The following is a 21,972-nucleotide window of genomic DNA, read 5'->3' as shown; positions in this document are numbered from 1 at the left end:
AAACCGTCACCCTACTAAAACATCAAACCCCCGGCCCAAGCGTCAGATGATAGGCTACACTCAGCTTATCCATTACCATCAGATAAAGAGGAGATAAAACACAGAGCCTAATCCTTTCATGTGTCGTGACAGCCACAGCAGCCTCCGAGGCATTCCTTCAGTCTGGCTCTCAAATAGTTTTATGGCGGAAGGCAGCCATTCAGTCAGCCAGCCAGCCAGTCAGGGCTGTTCTGGTCTGTTTGTCTTATTTCACAGTTTACACGCTGTTTTATAGGTAGTTATTATGGTCGCCATGGTGATGCCATACGTTTTTATGGTCTTTTGGTCTGAGGGCAGAGAGTGTAATAAACGAAAAAACACACACACATGAAAACAAAGACTCACAAAACACACTCCTGCTGTGGAAAGGTCTCCTGTCCCTCCCTTCCTCCCTCCCTCACTCTTTATCAGTCTCACCAAATGCCTATCTCCCTACTTTCTGCTTCATGTGAAACATGGATAGGCGAACGTAGATTTGTCCTCTCTCATTCCACATCTGGAGCTGATCAGAGGGCCTCCTGGAAGTTGAGGCCTCTGGGCCTATTAATAACCATACCGCTGAACTCAGGGTCAGACAGCAGTCAGCGGATGAGCCTGTGTCTACTAAACACACAGTCCCTTCCCCCCTTCCTCAAGAGGAAAACTCTCACTTTTAAAAATGAGACGGCAGGCTACAGAGCTTAGCAATGTACATCCAATTTTACGCCTTTTAACTGGGGCACACAGACACTCCTGCAACTCAGGCGGGCGCTTACAAATTAGGTACCAATAGGTAAACTAAAGTTTCTAACTTCTCACTTCACAGTTGGTCATTTGGCTGTAAAAAAAAAAAAAAGAAATAAAACAGATACATAAGAGAAGGAGAAACAGCTGGGACAAACTGTCAGACAGTTTTCTCTATTGCTGTTATTTTTTCTCCATCTTTCCACTTCCAAACAAGTTCAAGTTCAAGGAGGCTAGACCTGTTAAAGGCAAGACAGATGGTAAAGTCATCAGCTGTTAGCTCTGAAGGTTAGACCAGTCAGACAGCCCAGGTCATATGGAGGTCTACAGGGTCAGACCACCTCTGAACCTTGGCTCCAGTCTGACAGCTGCTCGGGTCAAAGGTCAGGGAGAGGTTAAGGTACCGTCTGAGGGTGTTCAATGAATTTAACAGATACAGGACATCATTTGTATTGAGTTTCCCATGTTTCGGGAGACAAAGCCTTGGACCAGCCTTAAGTAAGTATTAATTAGGAAATAGTTGAACACTGAGCAGCGTATTTAATCTGATGTCCACTACAATTTAAACTGGTATCACAAGCACTGATTTCTGGTGAATCTGAAAGACCTCTTTCTTAAATGATCACACCTCCACGACTAAAAATACACACAAGCAGCCACTTCCTCAATAGTGCCTAAATTCTTCACCAAAGTTTTGCCTGCCTCTGACAGAACTTTAAAAGTAGACCAGTGGATACTACACCGAACGCTGAGAACAATTTGTTAAGCATAACCCACCCCCATCCAACACACACACGCACCTGTGAATACAGGGTAGTTGAATCATCATAATCGGTGGTAGTTTTCTGCTGAGCCCAGCCAGCAGTCTGTGTTATTTTTAGAGGGCTGACACAGAAGCAGGCCGTCCATTTACTCCGTGAGCTGGCAGCAAGACCATCACAGCTCTGGTTGCTTTTAAACTACCAAAATGGGAATGAGCTCAACATAAACACTGCACAAGGTGTGGACACTTACAGAAATTAAATTAGCTCAGATTCGGAGCCATTACAATTCCATTACTTAAACATTAGGCTCCTTGTAACACAAGGTGGTGTATGAAAATGCCAAATCAACACGCAGTTACCGACTGACCACTGCCCAAAGGCCAGACAATCAATAAAACTCTTTACCTAATGTAGCACATATAAACTGCTGTTGGCTTGTTATTAAAATATCCACAAATTTCCCTCTTATAGCTGTTACAATAAAAGGACAAAGAAAGAAACAAGACAAACAAACCTCTAGATTACATCAAATGAATTAATCCAGTGACAAAACTCCTGGATGGACTGAATACAAGACAGCAGGGATTGAGAAAGGAGACAGTAACGTAAAGTAAAATGGCGTGAGAACCGAGGCTAAAGGTTTAAGGCTGTTCCCTTCTGATGTGACTGATGGATTGAGCCTTAGGGCCAGCTATGGATCTAGCAACTGAAGCCGTGATTGACATTGAAAATTACACAGAGTGAGCTATTAGCAGATAGCAAGCCATATCATAATTCAATCCCTACAGCATCAAAGTGCACCAATATCATAATTCAATACCAAGAACCATTAGCCTGCAGCACACCAATATCATAATTCAATCTTGAGGCCATCAGCCCTTGCCAATATCATAATTCAATACTTGGACCATTAGGACACACCAATAGGCCTATTAGAATTCAATACCTGTGGTCAATGATCTAACAGGACACTGATACTGGAGTCATGGGTTGACATGGGATAAGGTCTGCACATAAGGCTCCTCAAACCCTTTTTAGCCTAGACGCCTTGATAACAGTGAGATAAACAACACTAAAATTAGGTAGGGCAAGTGGTTCACCAATAGCTTAGCTACACCAGACTGTGAAGGCCGCAGAGCATTTGCTGCAGAAACTAATTTCGACAGGCCTGCGCAGAGGGACGCGTACGAGGAGCAAAAATGAAGCACTGCATTAGCTTCAAACTTGGGAGCCAAACTTGTCAAAAATGCTTCGAACACTGGCCCCCAGTGTGTGACCGTCTGCAGTTGGTCTAAATTATCACATTGTGGTACCTCGTGGAAACGAGACTCCATTTCGTTTTCTGGTCCGCTGCCTCTGTTTATATTTCCATGTTAACATCTTGTTTAACTCTTCAAAACGCCGTAAATCTCATCCAGGCTCTGCTTGCTGGGTCATCAGAAATCTGCACCTTAACAACCAATCAAACGGTTTGTAAAAGCTCAGATTTCCTCAGCTGCTTAAAGTCAGTTTTTCACCAAAGTCGTCATTATTCAACGTTATTCTCACCACACATTTCTTAGGTTTCCACGCTTAACTCTAATCTTTATGTACTGCATGTGGGGTGTAAAGTGACTCTGGAGAATGGAAAACAGTGAAGAATGATGTATTACTGAAAAATAAAATCAATTATTCCATCGACATAAGACCAGCTATTTGGTAATTGATTAACCATTTCAGTGCGTGTGTTTAATTTTGTTTTTTACTTCAGAGGCCTCATTCTTTGGTCTAGCTTATCACTTTTGAGGACTTTCTGTATTTTATATACTGCAAACTAAACATCTTTGGGCTTTTGCTATTTTGTCAGACAAAACAACAAAGCAAAGACATTATCTTGGGCTTCAGAAAATTATGACAGGCATTTTTGTTTTACCGTTAATCTATCCATGAAGAAGATATAATCGCTAGATTTATCAACAATGAAAATAACTGTCAGTTGTAGACCTAAAGTCGACAATGTTACGTTTGACAGTCACTGATAATAAAATTAATTGACTTTATCCAGTCACAAAAATCGAAAAAAAAAAAAACTCCCACAGCAACAGCGGGTATATGCTACCGCGAAACACAACATGTTAAATCAGACTGCTTTCATGAAAGTGAGATAATTGCAAACACGTGTTAGACAAGTGAAAAATATGAACAAAAGCGACGAGAAGCGAGTGTTACGACTAAGCCTGCTGCTGGTGTGCACCTCGCTCTGTGTGCATTCTTACGTTGCCAGTCAACTATGGACAAGAACAGACATTTTTCCCCCTTAGGGAACGCAAGATTTTTGTTTACTGAAAACCTTAGGCTTAATATTACAAGATGAACAATAGACTATACAAGATGACATCAGCCTCGGAGGCGCCGTTTCAAGTGTACACTTGATTTTTAAATAAAGTGGGCATCATCCTCAAAGTTACAAGTGGAAACAGCCACTACGTTCCAAAGCCTAAAGAGAAGTGTCCTGGTCACAGAAGCCCATGTTCTCTCTGCTGGAATACAGAGTAGCACAATAATGGATGCTTCTGTCATGAGATACGGTGAAACTCTATGATGCTGTAGGTGAGAGAGACTCCAAGTGGGTCTGTAAATAATGCCTGCCACTTGAAAATAGGTCTCTGGAAGCTGCCCCCTGTGCTCTTGCTGCTGGTTGTTGGATGGAAGTTTTGTCTCTGTAGTTTAAGTGTTTCAGTCATATGTAGAGGAAGGGAAAAAAAACATGACAGCAACATATCAAGATTATCTGGTGATTCTTCTTACTATTAAATCAAATATACACTTCTGCCACGTTTTGTCGCTCTATAAAAGCGTTTCTGAACACCATAACTAAAGAGCTGCATATTTTTCCAAGGTGCAAGTTACTGATCCCAGCTGGTAAAAATATAACACACACTGCAGCCTATAAAGAGTTATATCAGAAGTTATAGATTCTATTTAGGCAGGGACTCCTAAGACATAAAAATTTTTTATTTAACACTGACAGTTAAACCGCTAAGACACATTTTTATTTATGTGATTTCTTTAAGGGTGTATATACTTGACTAAATGGTTCAGTGTTAGAGCAGAATGCCCACTGGTCAAAAACAAACACTGTTTGGTAAAAATACATTTTCTAAAATTTGGTGGGCGGGTGTAAAAACCAAATATAGCAAAGTGTTTGTAAAAGAATATCACAAGGTTGATATCCACATACTCATAAGCTGGCTGGCACTATAAATTCTGAGAAGGAATATTTTTGCCGAAATGCCGACATGCTGTCAAGAAAAATGAAAATGCACTTGATAAAACATGTTTTGAAGACCATACATGAAGTGCTATTAGTAAACGGTCAATAAATATCAATTATTCATTAATTACACTCTCTGCCCTGAAGTAATTGCATACATGATTGTCATCTTAAATGATTTCAGCCTATCAATAAAAACAAGAAGGCTGTTTTCTTGGGTTAAAAAACAGGCCTTTACAGTAATTAAATTAGAATACCTTTACGTACTATAGACTGGCTTGTTAGAAAGAATCAATACTTTGTTTAGGATTTAAGAAATGTGTTTTAGAATCGTTTATATTATAGTATTGCATTTTATACTACCTAGAGTCAGTTTAAATAAAATATCACATTGGAGCTGCCTACTTGCTAACTATTAAATGAATCTCCAACTATTTTAGTAACGGATTTATCAGTTTAAGTAATTTTTTTTTTAAGAAAACAAAGCCAATATCTGGATTTTTTACTCCTTTATTACAGAAAACTCAGTATCTTCGGGTTGTAGACAAAACACAAGATTTGAAGACATCCTTTTTGGCTTTGAGAAACACTGATGAGCATTTTTCACAATCTTGTGATGTTTTATAGAACAAAAACTACTTGAATAACAGAGAAAGAATTGATAGATTAGTCAAAAATGAAAATCAGCCTTAAGTGGGGTTTTTTTGTATCAAAATCTAAAATTACAAATTGTGAAAACAAAAAACTGATGTATTTTTATTACAACCAGAGACTTTTGGGTAATACATCTGTTTGTAATACGCTTTTGCATAACGCCAGAATTAAGAGCTGCTGACTCCATCTGTTTGGATACCCCTATTTTTAGACTCCTCTTAAGTGCTTTATATCTTTTGTTCAAACGTCAGATGACATTGGTCTGAATTTCTTTCACTGTGCCAAAGTAAAATTTGTATAACTGAGAGTCCAGATTACAGCTCTCACGCAGTACAATATATTTACTTTTTGTATTGAATCAGATAAACTAAATCTAAAGTAGACACTCCTCGAACCAGAGGGAGGGTGAAAAAAATAAAAAAAACTGAGCGAGAGAGTGCGGTATACTTAATCGCTAAGGAGTTGGGGAGTGTGGGCCTCCGCTGAGAATTAGCCACTGATAAGGTATATGAGAAGTTTTTCTTTTTCCAGTTTCCTCTGAGCTGCGTGGAGTGCATCCTCCATACGTTTACACTATAACCTCTTAGAAAGTAAGATGACAAGCCCCGACCAAAGTAGATCGAGGACAGACCAAAGACCTGACATGCACTCGTCGCTCTCTCTGACTCATGCTTAGTCGCTCACCACCCACCAACACACAGTGAAACCTCAGTCCCAATGCCAGGTTTTGTCACTGGGCAGAGAAGCGGTTGGCTACAGTAAAAGCATGACGTGATGCCCCTTCCTCTGTGCTCCCCCAGCCTGTGCAGCAACAGAGGGGTAAAAATATCCCACCAGTGAGTTCAGACAACCAGCTCATAAATTAACACTAAAACTCCTGCAGACAACAGCGAGCCAGTCGCTGAGAGATTTAAACCACTCAGGTTGCCACTGACCACAGCTCTGGGATCAGCTTACAAAACCCTTTTCCTAAATTTACCCATTAGGAGGTGGTGAATAAGAACGGGGTCTAGATCGGTTTTCATCTAAGTCACTATTTAGCTGTCCGCTAACATAGTGAACTATTTTTCAAAATGGCTCTGGGGTGCGTTGTTCCAGGAAATGTTATGAGGTGAGATGTAGGCTATTAGGCCTAAATTGGGAATTGTGTATAACAGAATGGTCTGTTCTTAATTTTCCAAGCTTGCACAGAAAACATAAAGTATAGGTTTAAGCCCAGCTATTCACTCATATCTTATTAAGGCTCGCCTGTAATGAAGCGCAATCTCTCACCGCTCTCAAGCAGAAACGCAATGTTCCAGCAAACTGCTTGACTGGGTCAAAAAAAAAGGAAAAAAAAGGAAAAACAACAGGAGAGAAGAGTGATGATCCCTTCTAAAGAAACTCAACTCTGTAATGGACGGACAGGGATTACAGACGTTAAAACCTCCTCCATCTGTAATTCACTGTCACCCTGCCATCATCTCTGAATCACTGATCCACTTTGCAAGTGTGCAAGACCTTGCTAAAAGCATCACTGTTGCACCCATTTGTGTTTGTAGTGGTGGTGGTGGGGTGGGGGGGGGAGGAAAAAAAAGCATGCAGAGAAGACAAGTTAACAGCTCGCTGTGCTGTTTCAAAGCACTCTCTGTCCTGTAACAACCACCTAGCTAGTTTCTCACACAGGGAAAGGGACACACTGATCAAATACGATTTTAATGAACATCAGCAGTTGGAGCCTGAGGAATAGACGCTATGATGGCTTAAAGCTACTGACATCTAGGTTGGGTTGGATTTTCATCATCAAAAGAAACACAAAAAAAGAGAAAACATTCCTTTGCTGGTGCCTCTCACACAGACAAAACAGACTGTGAGTGTGAGCGTACAGCGCGCACTGTCCATTCGATCACACGCAAGAAGCAAATGAGAAAGCAATTGGCTGACAAGGCCATGTGTACACCGTGATCATATCAAGATAGCCTCACATTATCCCCCAAAAATGGAGAAGAAGGAGGGGGAAAAAAAAGGTTCTTCTCCGAAGGCTTTCCTCCAGGAGCCTCTCAGTGGGAGGGAGAGTAAATAAGATGTCATCAATAATAGACAGTGAATGTTCTGAGCAGTTCTGCGCACACACACACACACACACACACAACACACAACACACACACACACACACACACACCAGCTCCGACTGATTCCTATCCTGCAGACAGGCCTGCCAACCGCCAGCCTTTTTGCACATGCTCAGATTCACTGTCCTGACTAATCGCTTGTGATAGGGGCCTTTGCCATAATTACCCAGGGCCTTATCACAAACTTATGCGATGCATTTTTCATGTCCTGGCTGCTGGCGGTGCCTTCACTGTCCGCGCTGACAGTCAATCCACAAAAAAAAAAAAAGACTGATGTCAGACAAATTCACACACACACACACACACACAAGCACACACCAGTTCAAACAGGGCAAAATAGGTGAAAGCAGGGTGAAGGGCCAGGAAGAAGAAATATAAAAGGAAGGGACGAGGGGGGGTGGGGGGAAGAAAAAGATGGAGAGGGAAGGGGGGGGAGCAGGAAGGGGGTGGGAGATAGATAGTGAGGAAAGACAAGAGAAAGCAGTCTCAATTTTTCTTTTTTTTTTTTTTTTTTTTTTACATAATGCATGAACAAGGGGGCACGAGTAGGAGGACCAAACAGGATCAAATAAATAGGAGAAGTGAAGCCTTGATGATGTGGCGTAAGTGCAACACAAAGCCCGCTGGGAAGACTTGTTCACTGTCCTTTTGTCTACCCAGTCATAGGGGCATCATGACCTAAATAAAAGTTTAAATCCCAAGCCTGGTGCGATTTGCAAAATAGTGTATGAACAATTGGTCCTAGGCTGCATAATGCAATCTTATGTTAATGACGACGGCGAGCGGGGCTGCTAATATTCATAAATTGTGATTTGAAATTCAGCAATGCATGTTAAATGCCACGGGAAAACACAACAGTGCCATTGTCTAACATGTCTTGTGATAGGTCAAACAGGCTCTAATATACACAGGCTATATTCACACACTGAACAGGCCCAATATTTCCCCTCATGTCCCCTCCTGTGCCGTGGATCTCCTCCGTGCACGCCGAGATTAGCGGCGTGCACGAGGCTGTGGGACATTCACGGAGTTCATCACAATCACAAGGTCACGATCCGTCATATTTCCAACATTATTGTTTTTAAACGCAACACGCAGCCTGTCCCGTCCTGTCCACTTCCACAGACGTGGCAATGTCTGTTTAAAAAAAAAAAAAAAAAAAAACACACACGCACACACACACACACCTCACTGTGTGTGTATATAATTGCCGTGAGGGGAAACCGAGAAAGAAGAAGAAGAAGAAAAAAAAAAACGGCCGAGTTCATCAACCGGAGACGACTTCAATATAAACTGTTTCAAAACCGTTAGCCGATAAGGTTGCTAATGTTTCCATTCAACTAAACTTACCGACGTGACAGTTCAAAAAAAAAAAAGAAAAAGAAAAGAAAAAGCAGGAAAAAACACAAGCAAAGCGCTGTTGTGTGTCTCTTGCTGCCCGTCTCAACGGTTGGTGTCACCACAGCGCCACCGTATAATGAGTCGCACTTATTTTTTCCCCCAAATTATCCAACCTTACAGCGGCTAAAGCGTCGGGCTAACTACGGCTACTCGCTCCGGTAAAAGTTGAACAACACGCAATAAAGGTAGCCAACCGAAAGCTCTCCGCCGAAGCGCCGCCGTTTTGCTTTTTATTTCGGCGCATCCCCGCGGCGTCGCCCCGGCTTGCCCAGTTGCAGTGTCCGATCGATGTTGAATTGAACAAAGAGGATCAATTTCTGATCAGCGAGAGAGCCACTTTCATCAATGTGAGGAAGAGAGGTCTTGAATTCTCTTCCCGAAACACCTACGAGACGGCGGCGGAGAAAAAAAAATACACACGAAACGCGGCGGCGGACGGAGACGAGGCGGCCGAAGCGAACAGGGAGTAGACGGTTAAAACGGAGCTTGGACTGACCTGTAGTTGTTGTAAGTCAAAGCGCTTCCAATATTGAAACATCGATCCTGCATTGGCCGCCATCTTGAGACATATTGAGACAGGAATGAGATGCTGATAGAGAGCGCGGGGGTTGGAGTTCAGTGGAGAGGACCGGGCGGAGGTAACACCCGGACCGGATCGCAGCCGCCTCCCGGCCCCGGCAACAGCTGTCGCACGGAACGGAGTCACAGTGCAGGAGTGTCGCCTTAATAACGCCATTATAATTGCTTAAATAGCATTTTATCAACATTCAGATATTACAGGTAAACAACCGAGCTGGCGTTGAATCACTCTTAAATTTCCTACATTTATTAAACGCACCAAGTTGTGAGAGCTGCGTGTGAGTAGCACGTTGAAAGATGCGGTTTGTTTCATTATTATGAATTATAGAGAGCAAAGATCATACAAAAATAATGTCAGGAGGCTACTTGGAAGCCATATCTGGGGGGAGAAAAAAAAAAGCACCGGGGGGAGCATTTAGAAGCACAAATAATAACATATAATATCAATAATCTCCTGCATATTCAGCATCACTGTCACATTTTAGAAACAAAACGTCAACTAGTAATGATATTTTTTGTTGTTGTTGTTTTTCAACCTGCTAATTTACACTCACAACATACGTTTAATTTAAAACACGTTTTAAATTAAATGTACGTCCTAGATTTTATTTTATTTCACTTAATCTTTTTTTTAGTCTGCATGCAAAACACCTTGAATAACCTTTGTGTATGATAAGGTGCTATATGAATAAACTTGCTTGCTTCTTTTAGAAAAAAATAAATAAATGAAAACAGTTTATTTCTGAGCATAGCTTCTATTATAAAAGTGTCATTTATAATTGTGAAAACAAAAAAATCAACTCAGATCAATAAGAAGAAGAAAACATTACCCACAATAACTTGAGGTTAATGGTTCCCACATATACCTTAATTCATTTTTTGCCATTAAAAGGGTGGATCTAGTGTACAAACTCAACTAAGAATTGGTAAAAGATGGAGTGGACTCCAACTTGGCACGAGACATTTGGAAGCTCTTGATTCTCCCTGTTTACAATGATGTGATTAAGCCTGATATTTTTATTTAAGGTATTCTTTTGCGACGGGCATGTTAATCAGATTAGTTAATCAAATGAGCTTGTTATGTTCCTAATCCAGTCAAGACGTTGGTACAGCAGCAGCAGCAGCAACAGCAGCAGCAGCAGCAGGCAACCCAGTGGTCAGAGTGTCAATGTGCATACATATCTTTTGCTGAAGTGACCTTGAGCAACGCTCTGAACCCTGGCTGCTCCTAAGGCGTCACTCCTGCTGACCATGTCCTCTGACCCTCTCAGCGTGTGGACGTGCCTCGCAGGGATACGCAAAGAATTTCTAATTACACTGTATGCACGGTGTTGCCCTGAATTCCTGTGTCAAACTGTACCCCCTCGTTCACCTTAAAACACATCACGCCTCAGCTCCAAGCCTCCGACCGCTCTGCAACACCAGAACCAGGTTTATCAGGGTGACACATCTGCTGTGCACATTGTTTTCATTTTTAGCACTTTGTGGCTTCCCAGACTCGACTTGTTGAGCGTGTGTCGCGAGGGCCTAGGCCGTGTGGAAAATCCACGCTTGCACTCACACGTTGAAGGTTTTTTTTTTTTTTTCTTCTTTTTTCTTGAGCGTTCTGAACCTTTAACAAAAATATTTTACGGCTTTATTTTCCTTCCCTCCAATCATTTTCATTTCTTTACAGCCGTTGCACTTTAATTGCAGCCACTAAAAATACCATCAGAATTTGCCATAGATAATAGCGCCTCTTTCACTGCGTTTGTGTGAATACAAAGGTGGGCATTTTTGTGCTTTGAATTAGCTCAAATTTCAGGCCATTACTTGATTTGATTTAAAGCTGTTTGTGTCTCCATCCTCCTACGGTATGAATGGTGCTCAGTGCTCGACTGATATGTCGCCTAAATAGCTTTGCCTTATTTTATACTTCATTTCTAGACATAATACAATGAATTAAAGGCTGCCCTCAGTTTTCTCATCACACCCAGTCATATGTTTTTCATAAAACACGCTGAAATACACATAGGATTCACTGTATAGGAGCATTCTGCTGTAATTAAATCACTACAACATAATAGCAGTATGATTCGCATTACAGTCTTTGGCAATTGATCTGCGTTCACAGTGATTGCTGTGAGATGTATTTACTTTATAGACGAAATACTCCACAGACCTATAAACCGATGAATCCTGCGTTTAATCCTCTCATTCCTTTCCCTATATTAATCGGTGCTTCCTTGGCCGGGCCTCCCTGACTTGTGATGCTACCTATCATTATGCCAAACCAGAAATACAGGTCTGAGCTAATCCGTTCAAGCTTAGTCGCTTTGCAATGTGTCCATTATATGTGTAGTTATCTCTTACCATCGCACAATGAAAAAAAAAAAAAAACACTAAAAAGAACATGAAACACTTTAGTTAGTTATTGTCCCTGCATGGGCTGGACATTAAAGTCAAACTACTGTGGCGAGCAAACCAGATTCAACAATATTCTTTGACTGACGATAACGCGTGAAATCAACTCTGACATGTATATTTGTATTGAGAAATGTACCATACCTATTTAACATCGTTGAGTTTTTACTTTGGACACGATGAAAGCTAAATGTTTAAATCTGATAAGGTGAAAAGTTGTTGCAGACACATTTACCAGACATTGCCATAACTTTCTTCTTTACACTGCACACCCAGAGTTTTGTCTTTAATCTGAGGTTTTTAAAATATTTTTATAATCATCCTTAAAAAAAAAAAAAAAAGCAGCAACAATCAGAAATAGACTGCAAATCATCACATAATGAACAGTGTAGTGGGAATTAAACTTCAGTTTCATCTAAATCACTTAACAAAGCATCTTCTCTTTAGCGAGACCACCATAACTAATGGTGGTTTGGTTGAGCATAACTGTGCAGCGTAATTTTGATATATTTCCACTTCACACGAAGCTGTTTTGATGCGAAATTGAATTCAGTGTAGGAGTAATTTAATTTGATTAAAAAAATATCTTCTAGCAGAGTTTGATCCAAAAGCCTGCAAGCAGGGAACATTACCAGTCAGTTGATTTTTGTAGCGCCAGGCGCTCTCCTCAAACCCTCTGCATTTCAACACACACACAGTATCTCCACGAGGATTTGACTGAAGCTTCACTAGGCTCTGGATCACTTTGAAGCTGTCGGGGGTACACAGTGTAAGTCGGAACAAGTAACAGTCAGAGTTATCAATCTGCCTACAAATTATCATGTTCCTGCTACAGAAGTTCACGCGTGTTTGCCATGAATGACTTAAGAGGTTTTCTCCCTGACTTGCCTTTTTATTACACTCCATGGTAAAATTAAAGAGGAGGGGGGGAAAAACAGCATAAATTGTTCATGACAAGGACGAGGGAGGAATATGTTTGGACCCAGAAATTTAGCCTCTAAAAAAAACCTCATCAGTTAAAGTTCGAAAAAAGGGTGAAACAGGCTCTTTGTGTCATTACACAACTAGATCTGATGGCTCGACAGAACTACAGGGTATAAAATAAAACCGCCTTTCTGTCCTTTAGCTTTCCCACTTTTCTCTGTTTGTGTCCCTTTCTCTCCTGCTCATTGACTCTGCCTGTAAGGTGCTTTTAGTGGGCCTTGTGTGGCCGGAGTTAGAGATGGATGTGTGGCCCTTGGGAGCCGCAGGCAGAGTGCAACACTGATCATGTCAGACAGGCTGGGGAGGCTGCATAAGATCATCATCACCCAGCAGTGGAGTGAATCGCCGCGGTGGCACTTTCACACAACCTCTGACCTCCGGGGTAACCTCCGAGGTCATGATCAAGGTCAGGGGTCGGAGAGGGCCTCAGTGATCGGGGCGATCGCATGCCCCTCCTGCCCACTTCCTCCTCTTTTTTTTTATTTTTTTTTTCGTTGTTGCACTATTTTCTCTCCCTTCAATTTTTCTGTTCCCCTGTTCCCCTCCTCATCTTCTATCTGTTTCTTTATCGCTCACACTCTCTTTCACCAGCCGGGACCAATTGAGACATCCCATCCCCCGGGAGCGCAAAAAGGAAAGCAAGAGAAAATCAATAGGGAAGATGAGTGAAGACCTGGAGGTCCCATCAAAAAAACTGAATGCTTCTCTCTGTGCCGGTATGATTCACACATCCAGAAAAACACATCCAGATACACAGCGGTGTTGCTTTTACGGACCACGAGGGCAGCAGTAAACACACATCTGGAAAATGTACAGAACTACTGCAACAAAAAAGTCTGCAAAATACGCAGTTTTTACAGCTTCCAAGGACAATACACAACGCCCTAACAAAACTCCTTTTGTCCTCCATACGTGCATACATGTGTTTAGTTACTGCAGTGATGTTTTTAACTCAGAAAGACGCAATATGTGTCCCTCCGTGGAGATTCAAGGTCTGCAACAACAAGTGAAAGAGCACAATGGTACATTTTTCTTGCAAGAGAGAGACGAGGGGGAAAAAAAAGACACAAAGCATAAATGCCAAGCTTGGTGTATCATCCCGACCGTAATTTGTGTCGTGCAAAATGTCACCGTATCACCAATCAGTTTAATTATAGTACATTTCCAGCAACATTTACATGCCTTCGTGCTGCATAAAAGCATTAAGATAAATAAAACGGAACTGATAGAAGACAAAACAAACTCCTTCCTATACGTGTGAATTCTTGAGCTCAAGAACTTCTGCTGTTTCTAAGGGAAAAAAACATACATGTGTTTATAATGTTGAGCCTCGGCATGTCTACATAACTTATGAGATTGCCGTGTTTCTTCCCAACACAAGATAACCCGGGGCAGGACATTAAATGATCGGCCGAAAATAGAACTGTTCAGATGAAAGGGAGGATAAATAATGCAGAAAGAATACAAAACCTCTTATGGGGATAACTAGTCACACACACACACACTCACAAACACACACGGTGAAGAAAAGTGAATGGATGTAACAGGAAGGAGGAGGACCCAGTGGAGACACACATGCTTCTTGCTTCATCTCCTCCCACTCCTCCTTGTCTGCCATTTTTTTTTTTTTTCCGCTCACATTCAGACTTCATGACATACTCTGAGTCTGTGGGGAGGAATAATGTTGTCCCAGTCACGGCGTGTTTTTCCTGCCCACCAGGGCTCAGACACAACACACAGTGCAGGATTTCCAACGCCGGCCGCCTCATCACTTTTTCATGAGTGTTGATCAGAATGCATTCGTATGATGACAACAACCTGGACAGCTGATCCTTTCACACAGAGAGAAAACTCTGTGTTTTGTTTTTTTCAAATAAATGAAATTAATCAGCCTGTATTTGTTTAGGCCAAAAAATAAAACCCCAGTCATTTTTTAAAAAGAAAAACCTTCCTGGTTGGAGGGTGTTGCAGTGCTGGGTCATATCTGATTAATAAAACATGGAAGACAAACCTTTTCAAAGCCTCCCTGCTGTATGCCTAATTTCCAGCTGAAATGTTTATTCATTTGCCAAATTAAACTTGCATGTTTGGAGAGAAAAAAAATCCCAACGTCAGTACAGTGAAGAAGCTGCACAGGACACTTGCACAGGGAGGATTTGTGCTTGTGTGGGGAGACACCTAGTGGTGACACACACGTCTAGTCTCTGACAGGGTGACACCAGCAGGTTTGAGGGGCCTCTAAGTGGTTATTGATGAAGTTTATTCAGTCAGTTGTTAGTATAATCTGTGGCATCCTCTGATAATCAGTAAACGGTAGTTCAAGTCATAGAACTATTGGCTCCAGTGTTTCCAATTCTATCCACCCACCTGGTTTGACCTAATAACAAACTCTTAGAAACTGAATAAGAAAATATAGCTTGTTCTTGAAAAACATTTGCTTATTTCATCAGCAGGACACCGCCCTGCGTCAAGGTGTTTACCCAAACCTAAAAGGTCCCTGGAGGCCCTCTAACTGTCAACAGGCCGCACAAAAGCCCCATTCAGCGGTAACTGGAACCCATACCGACGCTGCCACGTCAAAAATGTTTGAGAAATACAGCATAGGGCTTTTTTCCCCTTTTATTTGGACCATGAAGGCAGCGAGAAAAATTACCCACGCAGCAGGACAGGTGAGCTAAACAAGGAGAAAGAAGTTTATTGAGGCGGTAAATTGTTGCACACTCGCTCCTTATCTCACCTGAAACTATGACTTCTAAAGTGCTTAGTTTGGGTGTGTCAGCAGTTAACACTGCATGCCGGCAGGTTTCTTTCATAGCCTACTGTCCCAGAAAAGAGTGAGGTGAGGTGGAGTTACTGTAAGAGGTTTTCGGGGGAATCGATGGGTGTTGGGGCTCACTGGAGAGCCGCGGGCCGCCCCACAGTCACAGCGCGCAGAGCAGAGTGGCGCACAGGTTCCTCCCGCCGACAGATATGTTGGGAGCGTGTTCTCAGACGGAGCTACTCCTCTCTGTGGGGGGCTAGTTTCGGGTTTCTGTTCCTCCTGGGGGTCTGCTTCATCTACCTGCCGGACCCGTCTGCTTCTCCCCCTGAAGAGGACAGGGTGACGCTCCTGATTTGGAACCATCCGTTCGGTCAGTATCGCGAACTACCGGACTGCTGGGAGCTCTTTCAGATTGACCGGTGCACGCTCACGGACGATGAGCGTGAGTACCCCAATGCAGACGCCGTGATCATCCACCACCGGGAGATCGCCACCCGTAGGGTCGATCTGCCACCCGAGCCGCGGCCCCGTGCGCAAAAGTGGATCTGGCTGAACTACGAGTCGCCCTCGCACACACCCAGACTGTGGCTTTTAGAGGGAGTTTTCAACCTCACTATGAGCTACCGGACAGACTCGGACATCTTTCTGCCCTACGGTTACCTGGTTCCCCGTGAGCGCGCAGACACGGGTCTCCAGAGCCGTTTTACGCACCAACTCCGTGGACCCTCCCACTCAGACTTCCGCCGGCCCCGCCTCGTGGCCTGGGTTGTCAGCAACTGGTCGGAGTCACAAGCACGCGTGTCCCTCTACTACGAGCTTCAGAAGTTCATCCGCATCGATGTGTTTGGAAGCGCTGGTCGGACGCTTGCGAAGGGCTGCGACAACGTGGTGCAGCTGCTCCGACGGTACTTTTTCTATCTGGCGCTGGAGAACTCGCTGCACACTGACTACATCACGGAGAAGCTGTGGAACGCAGTGCTGGCCGGTGCCGTGCCGGTGGTCCTGGGACCGCCCAGGAAGAGCTACGAGCGTTTCTTGCCCCCGGAAGCCTTTATCCACGTGGACGACTTCGCCACAGTGCAGGAGCTGTCCCGTTACCTGCTGATGCTGAGGAACAACCCGGCCCGGCTGAGGCGGCACCTGGACTGGAGGGGGCGCTATAGCGTGCACCTGCCGGTGTTCTGGGGGGAACACTTCTGTACTGCCTGCAAGGCGGTGAGGAAGAGCAGAGACAGGACTGACGGGGTTAAAGACCTGGCTCTGTGGTTTCACTCGTGAGAAGACTCTACTGTGACCCGTTTGACCTGAAGGAAAGTCTGAGAGAGAAGACACACTCCTCTCTGTCCATCTGCTGCTTTCAAAGTTTACAAATGAAACCTATTTATACTTGGAAGACATTTGATTGTATTTAATTTATGTGCCTTTGATTATGCTGTGATAACTGAAATGAAATGAAGGACATTGACTTTCTCTGAGTGAGTCTGTTTTTATATGTGTTGTCTTTTACACCCATGCAAATATATTTCTTTCAAATCCATGATCTGGTGTTTCCAAGTCACTTAGAGTTAGTTTTACTTGCAGAGCCATGAGTTTTGCAGCCTGTACAACATACAACAGGAAAACGCTGTCCTTAGACCCCATCTTACAAAACTATTGTTCGTCGCTGTGTTTTAATACAGTTTGTTTCAGCTGATTGCTTTACAACACAAAAATACTTTGCAGTGACAAATCTTCCTTGAGATGATTCTACAAACCAACGTTTAGTGTTGTCAGATATGTCAAAATCCTCATTTTTAGATTTAATATCATGCAAAATGACATGTGTGATGCTGCAGTTTAACAAAAAGACAAATAATGGAGTTGATACAACCTCTGAAGTGACTTTTAGACAGAGTTGAGATGTAGATGATGGAAGGAAGAGACTCAATATTTTGAATAGATGTAATCAGGGATAACAGGAAAATACAAAAATGTAGCCACATGCCAGCTAATGAATGTAATAGGGAGTGTGTGAGTGTGTAGCTTGTTGTGTCTGTGTTTGATTTGAGGAAATACGTGCCTGTTCATGCGTCTCTTATCTGAGGCGGTTTGGCACTAAATCATGTTAATCATTCCATCTCTGGGTTTGATTTGCTTTTAACTTAATGCCGTACATGGGTGGTGCTCATGTCATAAGGGGCCACATTTCCCTGAAATATCACTTCAGGCCCCATTCTTTGTGTTTGCACGTTACTGACTGTTGTTATTGCAACACTGTTCCAGGTCTTCAGGTGCTGTTAGGCCTCAAACGTTGTATTTCTGTTGCTGTTCATGTCTCCGGAGCAACTTGTTAGAGCAGGACAGCTGTACTTATATATATGTCCTCCAGTGTCTCATTAGCTCTGCTTCATTTATCCAGCTATACTCATTTTGCCGATGTTTCTAGAATCCTTTATACATCATCTCAGCTTAGGGTAGAAGAAATGAAAATGAGAGTGATGGAGGAGAACACGTGTCCTTCAGGAGTCACTTGATAGGAGTCCAGAAGCTGTTGGATGTGGATCATTTAAATTTACACCTCCATGTTAATGCCCTGACACAGAATTAACACTTTACACTGTTAAATGAGACGTCTCCTGCAGCGCATAATGTTGCTCCCCATAATGAGCTGATGCCTCAGCAGCTGTTGAAGCCACTGACGTCTATCGGCGATGATGGTTTCAGATGGCCAGAGCAGCCATGGCTGTCTTAATCTCATTCATGTAAGCATATCTAGTTACTCTGAGCAAAATCATACCCTCCCGTGCTCTCGCAGATCCGTTAAACGCCCTGCCTTTGTCTCCCAGAAGCTTTTCTTGACATGCTCTCATTCAAAGTGTCTTCCAAATGGCACGAAACACCTTTTAACTGAACAATATGGCCTGTATTGTCTGGACGGAACAGGTGCAAGACACTTGACTGTGCATAGAAAGGAAGGACACTCCTCTTCATGTTCCTTAAGAGCTCATGTGATTACTGAGAAGACTTGACAGAAGATTCACACAATGGAAACAGACCGAGCAGGATATCTGACATACTTATTCCCCTCTCTCATTGAACACATTCTGCTGCTTAACAAGTCTTACTGTTTTTTTCAAATTTAATGTATTTTCTAGTAAAGATCTAGAGTTTAATCAACACTGAATATCATGTAGTATGTGATTAGGCAGGGAAACATAAAACAAGACAAAAATAGAGATAATTATCTATTGACGACACCCTCAGACCATCTCTGACGCAAGTTTCCACATCAGCTGGTTTGACTCAAGGTGACAGCATTGAACCTCCAATCATGTTTGTTATATTAAATTGCTCCCCAATAGGCCAAAACAATATGTTTTATTTCAGTTGGGTTTTTTTATTTATTTTTTTTTTATTGGATTTTGCATGTAAACGAAACAGATAAAACAAAGGAATGTGAGAAAGCAGAGATATAAAGAGATACAGACAAAGTAAGAAATAAAAATCCATAACGCTAATTGGAAAATCAATATTACCAGCAACAACAAAAGAATTTAAAGTAATGAGAAGAATAGAGGGAGCGAGGGGAGGGAACAGCAGGGAGTCGGTGGTATGTTTGAGCAGAACCAGATCCGGGAGTTCAGAGATATTAGGAGACAATACCTGTTTGTGCTGGTGTGTGTGTGTGTGTGTGTGTGTGTGTTGATGTCAGGCTCACTCTGTATGTGGAGCTGCACTGCCTCCTCTGGTAACCTTTGTCCTCTGCTTGCTTTCTCACAAATGGGCCAGAACAGACGGTATCATTGGTAAGAACCACCTGAGGGACACCTTTACTGCTGTATAGGTAATTTTTTTCATTTATATAGCTGTAAATGTCACTTTTATGCTTCTAAAAATCACATTATCTGTTATATTCTATTCGGCAGCGAGGTTCTGAAGCTCGTACAGTCACATTTTATAAGTTTCAGTATATATATTTGTAGTTTTATTTACTGGTTTTCGTTCAGTTGCATTTAGATTTAGACACGTGCATGAAAATGAACAATAATCAGAGATAGTAGCATTTTTTCTTCTCTGTGAAACTATAATTAGGCTTTAACTGCAAACACTAATCTAAAATTAATATTTAAACTGATAATTTATTCAGTCAAGCCTTTAAGTTTGAACTTCAAGGCCTAGGTTGCTTTTATTGTCTCCCGAGAGATTTTTTTCTTTTGTTCCATTAAAGCAGTTGCTGCATAAAAGAGGCATGTCACAAAATACACTCAGCTATAATTCTGGTATGTGCAGCATTGTCTTTGTTTTGTTTTTTTTTACTGGCAGCATATTACATTTCAGAATTAGAGGCACACAAAATATCATCTGAAACTGAGTCAGAGCAGCAGGGTGTATCTGTGTCTGTGTAAATGAACAGTTCTTTCTTGCAGCTCTACCTGTGTTTTGTCAGGAGCTGACCTTCGAGAACACAATTCTGAATGCCTTCAAGGTCTTTGACCCAGAAGGAACAGGAGTCCTCGGGAGGGAGGAGTGAGTGTGAGATTTTCTTGCACTGCGGAGACTCTGTGGGTTGCGATTCCTCTCGCACCGTATTCATCACACAGATAACTATGAATTAGAGTAACGCTGTGCAAAAACATAAATTTTGACCAAAGTTTCAACATGCAGATAATGCAAACCTTGGTCAAGTGAAATACAGATTCCAGTTAATTCAAAGTCAAAGAGATGGAAACAGTAATTCCTCGCTCCTGTTGCTCCCCTGCAGGATGAAATATCACCTCATGTCACAGACTGACAAGTTTACAGAGGATGAGGTGAGTCGTTGCTTGGCAACAAGGTGAAATATTGGATGTATCAATATGAGATAGTGATTCAAAGGTACCAGCGGTCATGATACCGTTGAACAAGTTGAAAGTAAGCGTTGATGAATACCCAGAATCGGAGGCAATTTGATTTGATTTAAACCCCTTAACTACCAGCTACAGCTTATTACAAAGATCCTTCTCAGCTCCCTTCCAGACCTCCTCTTCAGTAACAGTGCCATTCATAACCTACATGGCCCCTGGCTAGAGACACAGTAATCTCATTTGTACAGCAACAGATGTTTCTCTTAAAAACATCCGTTGACTGGGGAGAGAAAGAGTCTGCCTCTCATTCTCTCAAGGGATCAAAGAGACCAGTATAATCACTATGAAATCTGTCACATTTGTACCGGTTTGAGAAGACACACTGACTTACAGTAGGCTTACTATGTTGTGAGACATAAACGCACTCCTTCTCCGTCCCCTCTCACACAGCCTGCACATATTTTATGAGGAAGCTTTCATGTGCTGTACATCAAAAGGCCTCACAGAGGGGGGAGAGAAAAAAAAAAAAAAGGAGAGAGGAGAAAATGCATATGAAACAACAAAACCTCTAGACAAATAAACAGCGCAGTGTTCCCATGGCAGCGTGGTGCATTAATCTGACGGCTGGTTTCCCATGGCTGTGTCTAGCTGCCCCATAGACCTCCACTCTGTCTCACTGATGGCTCCTGTGATTGCAATCATCCATCTTACTGTCAAAAGCGAGAAGAAGGAAAAAAAAAAGGGCAAGAAAGGGGAAATCACACACACCATCTCGCTCTCGTTCCCTTGTGTCCAGCAAACAAGCCACCCCACTGTGAGCAGAGGCAACACATGAACCACGGGCCTCGGTGTTGTGTATGTGAGTGTGTGTGTGTGTGCCCATGCTTGTATGATTAACAGAGAGAACATGTGTGGGTGTGCATCTTTGGCTGTCTGTGCCTGCACTATACTGCATGATCAGTCACTGGAGTGTACACAGGGGAGCGGTGGACATGTCTGATCTTGCAGCTGATCAAAAGCACCAGAGACTTGTTCCCTTGTGGCCGTGCAAAGCGGGCCTCATATCAACACGTCTCTGTTCAGTAGACAGGAAAAACAAGAGGAGAGAGACAGACAGAGGAGGAGGAGGAGGAGGAGAAGGAGGAGGAGGAGGGAAAGAGGGTACATGAGGAGAGAGACAGAAACAGGCAGGCATAGCACAGATCAAAAGGATGCATAAAGAGGCCAGAGTGGAGGATGACAATGATACACAACCGCACTTATCTCGCCGTTCTGATGAGCTAATTGAATGGCAAAAGTCAGCCCCGTGTTTGTAATAGTGTGCACGATCCCCGTCTGCAAACCTGACAGCTCTTCTCCCAGATTTAAAAAAGAAAAAGAAAAAAATGCACGAAACCCTTCACCTGTTTGCTTACAGGTAAATCAGATGTTTTGCAAACTCTCCAGCGGATGCTGCCGGTAACCTTGACTACGAGAA

At 42.6% G+C, this 21,972-nt stretch overlaps 2 protein-coding genes across 4 annotated transcripts in view; one reads left to right on the top strand and one right to left on the bottom strand.

The window, feature by feature from the left end:
• Positions 1-9,540, bottom strand: part of cux1b (cut-like homeobox 1b) — a 64,333-nt gene extending 54,793 nt beyond the window's left edge. For all 3 annotated transcript variants that reach the window (XM_008282542.1, XM_008282540.1, XM_008282541.1), the window contains exon 1: positions 9,442-9,540. In XM_008282542.1, the coding sequence (XP_008280764.1) occupies positions 9,442-9,504 (63 nt within the window). In that variant the 5' untranslated portion in view covers positions 9,505-9,540. The remainder of the gene's footprint in view (positions 1-9,441) is intronic.
• A 6,249-nt stretch (positions 9,541-15,789) lies between these two features.
• On the top strand, positions 15,790-17,209 carry LOC103357830 (alpha-(1,3)-fucosyltransferase 4-like). The gene has a single exon (XM_008282550.1). It carries the CDS (start codon positions 15,790-15,792, stop codon positions 16,948-16,950), a length of 1,161 nt encoding a protein of 386 aa, XP_008280772.1. The 3' UTR covers positions 16,951-17,209.
• Positions 17,210-21,972: the final 4,763 nt, after the last annotated feature.

The sequence above is a fragment of the Stegastes partitus genome, unplaced genomic scaffold (assembly GCF_000690725.1).
Source record: "Stegastes partitus isolate 25-593 unplaced genomic scaffold, Stegastes_partitus-1.0.2 Scaffold275, whole genome shotgun sequence".
In the NCBI taxonomy this organism is placed as follows: Eukaryota; Metazoa; Chordata; class Actinopteri; family Pomacentridae; genus Stegastes; species Stegastes partitus.
Note: the sequence above shows the minus strand (reverse complement) of the source record. Positions and strands in the feature narration are given on the sequence as shown.

What these genes read in the sequence shown, in the direction of transcription:
- LOC103357830 (XM_008282550.1), top strand. Translation starts at nt 15,790, where the DNA reads ATGGGTGTTGGGGCTCACTGGAGAGCCGCGGGCCGCCCCACAGTCACA.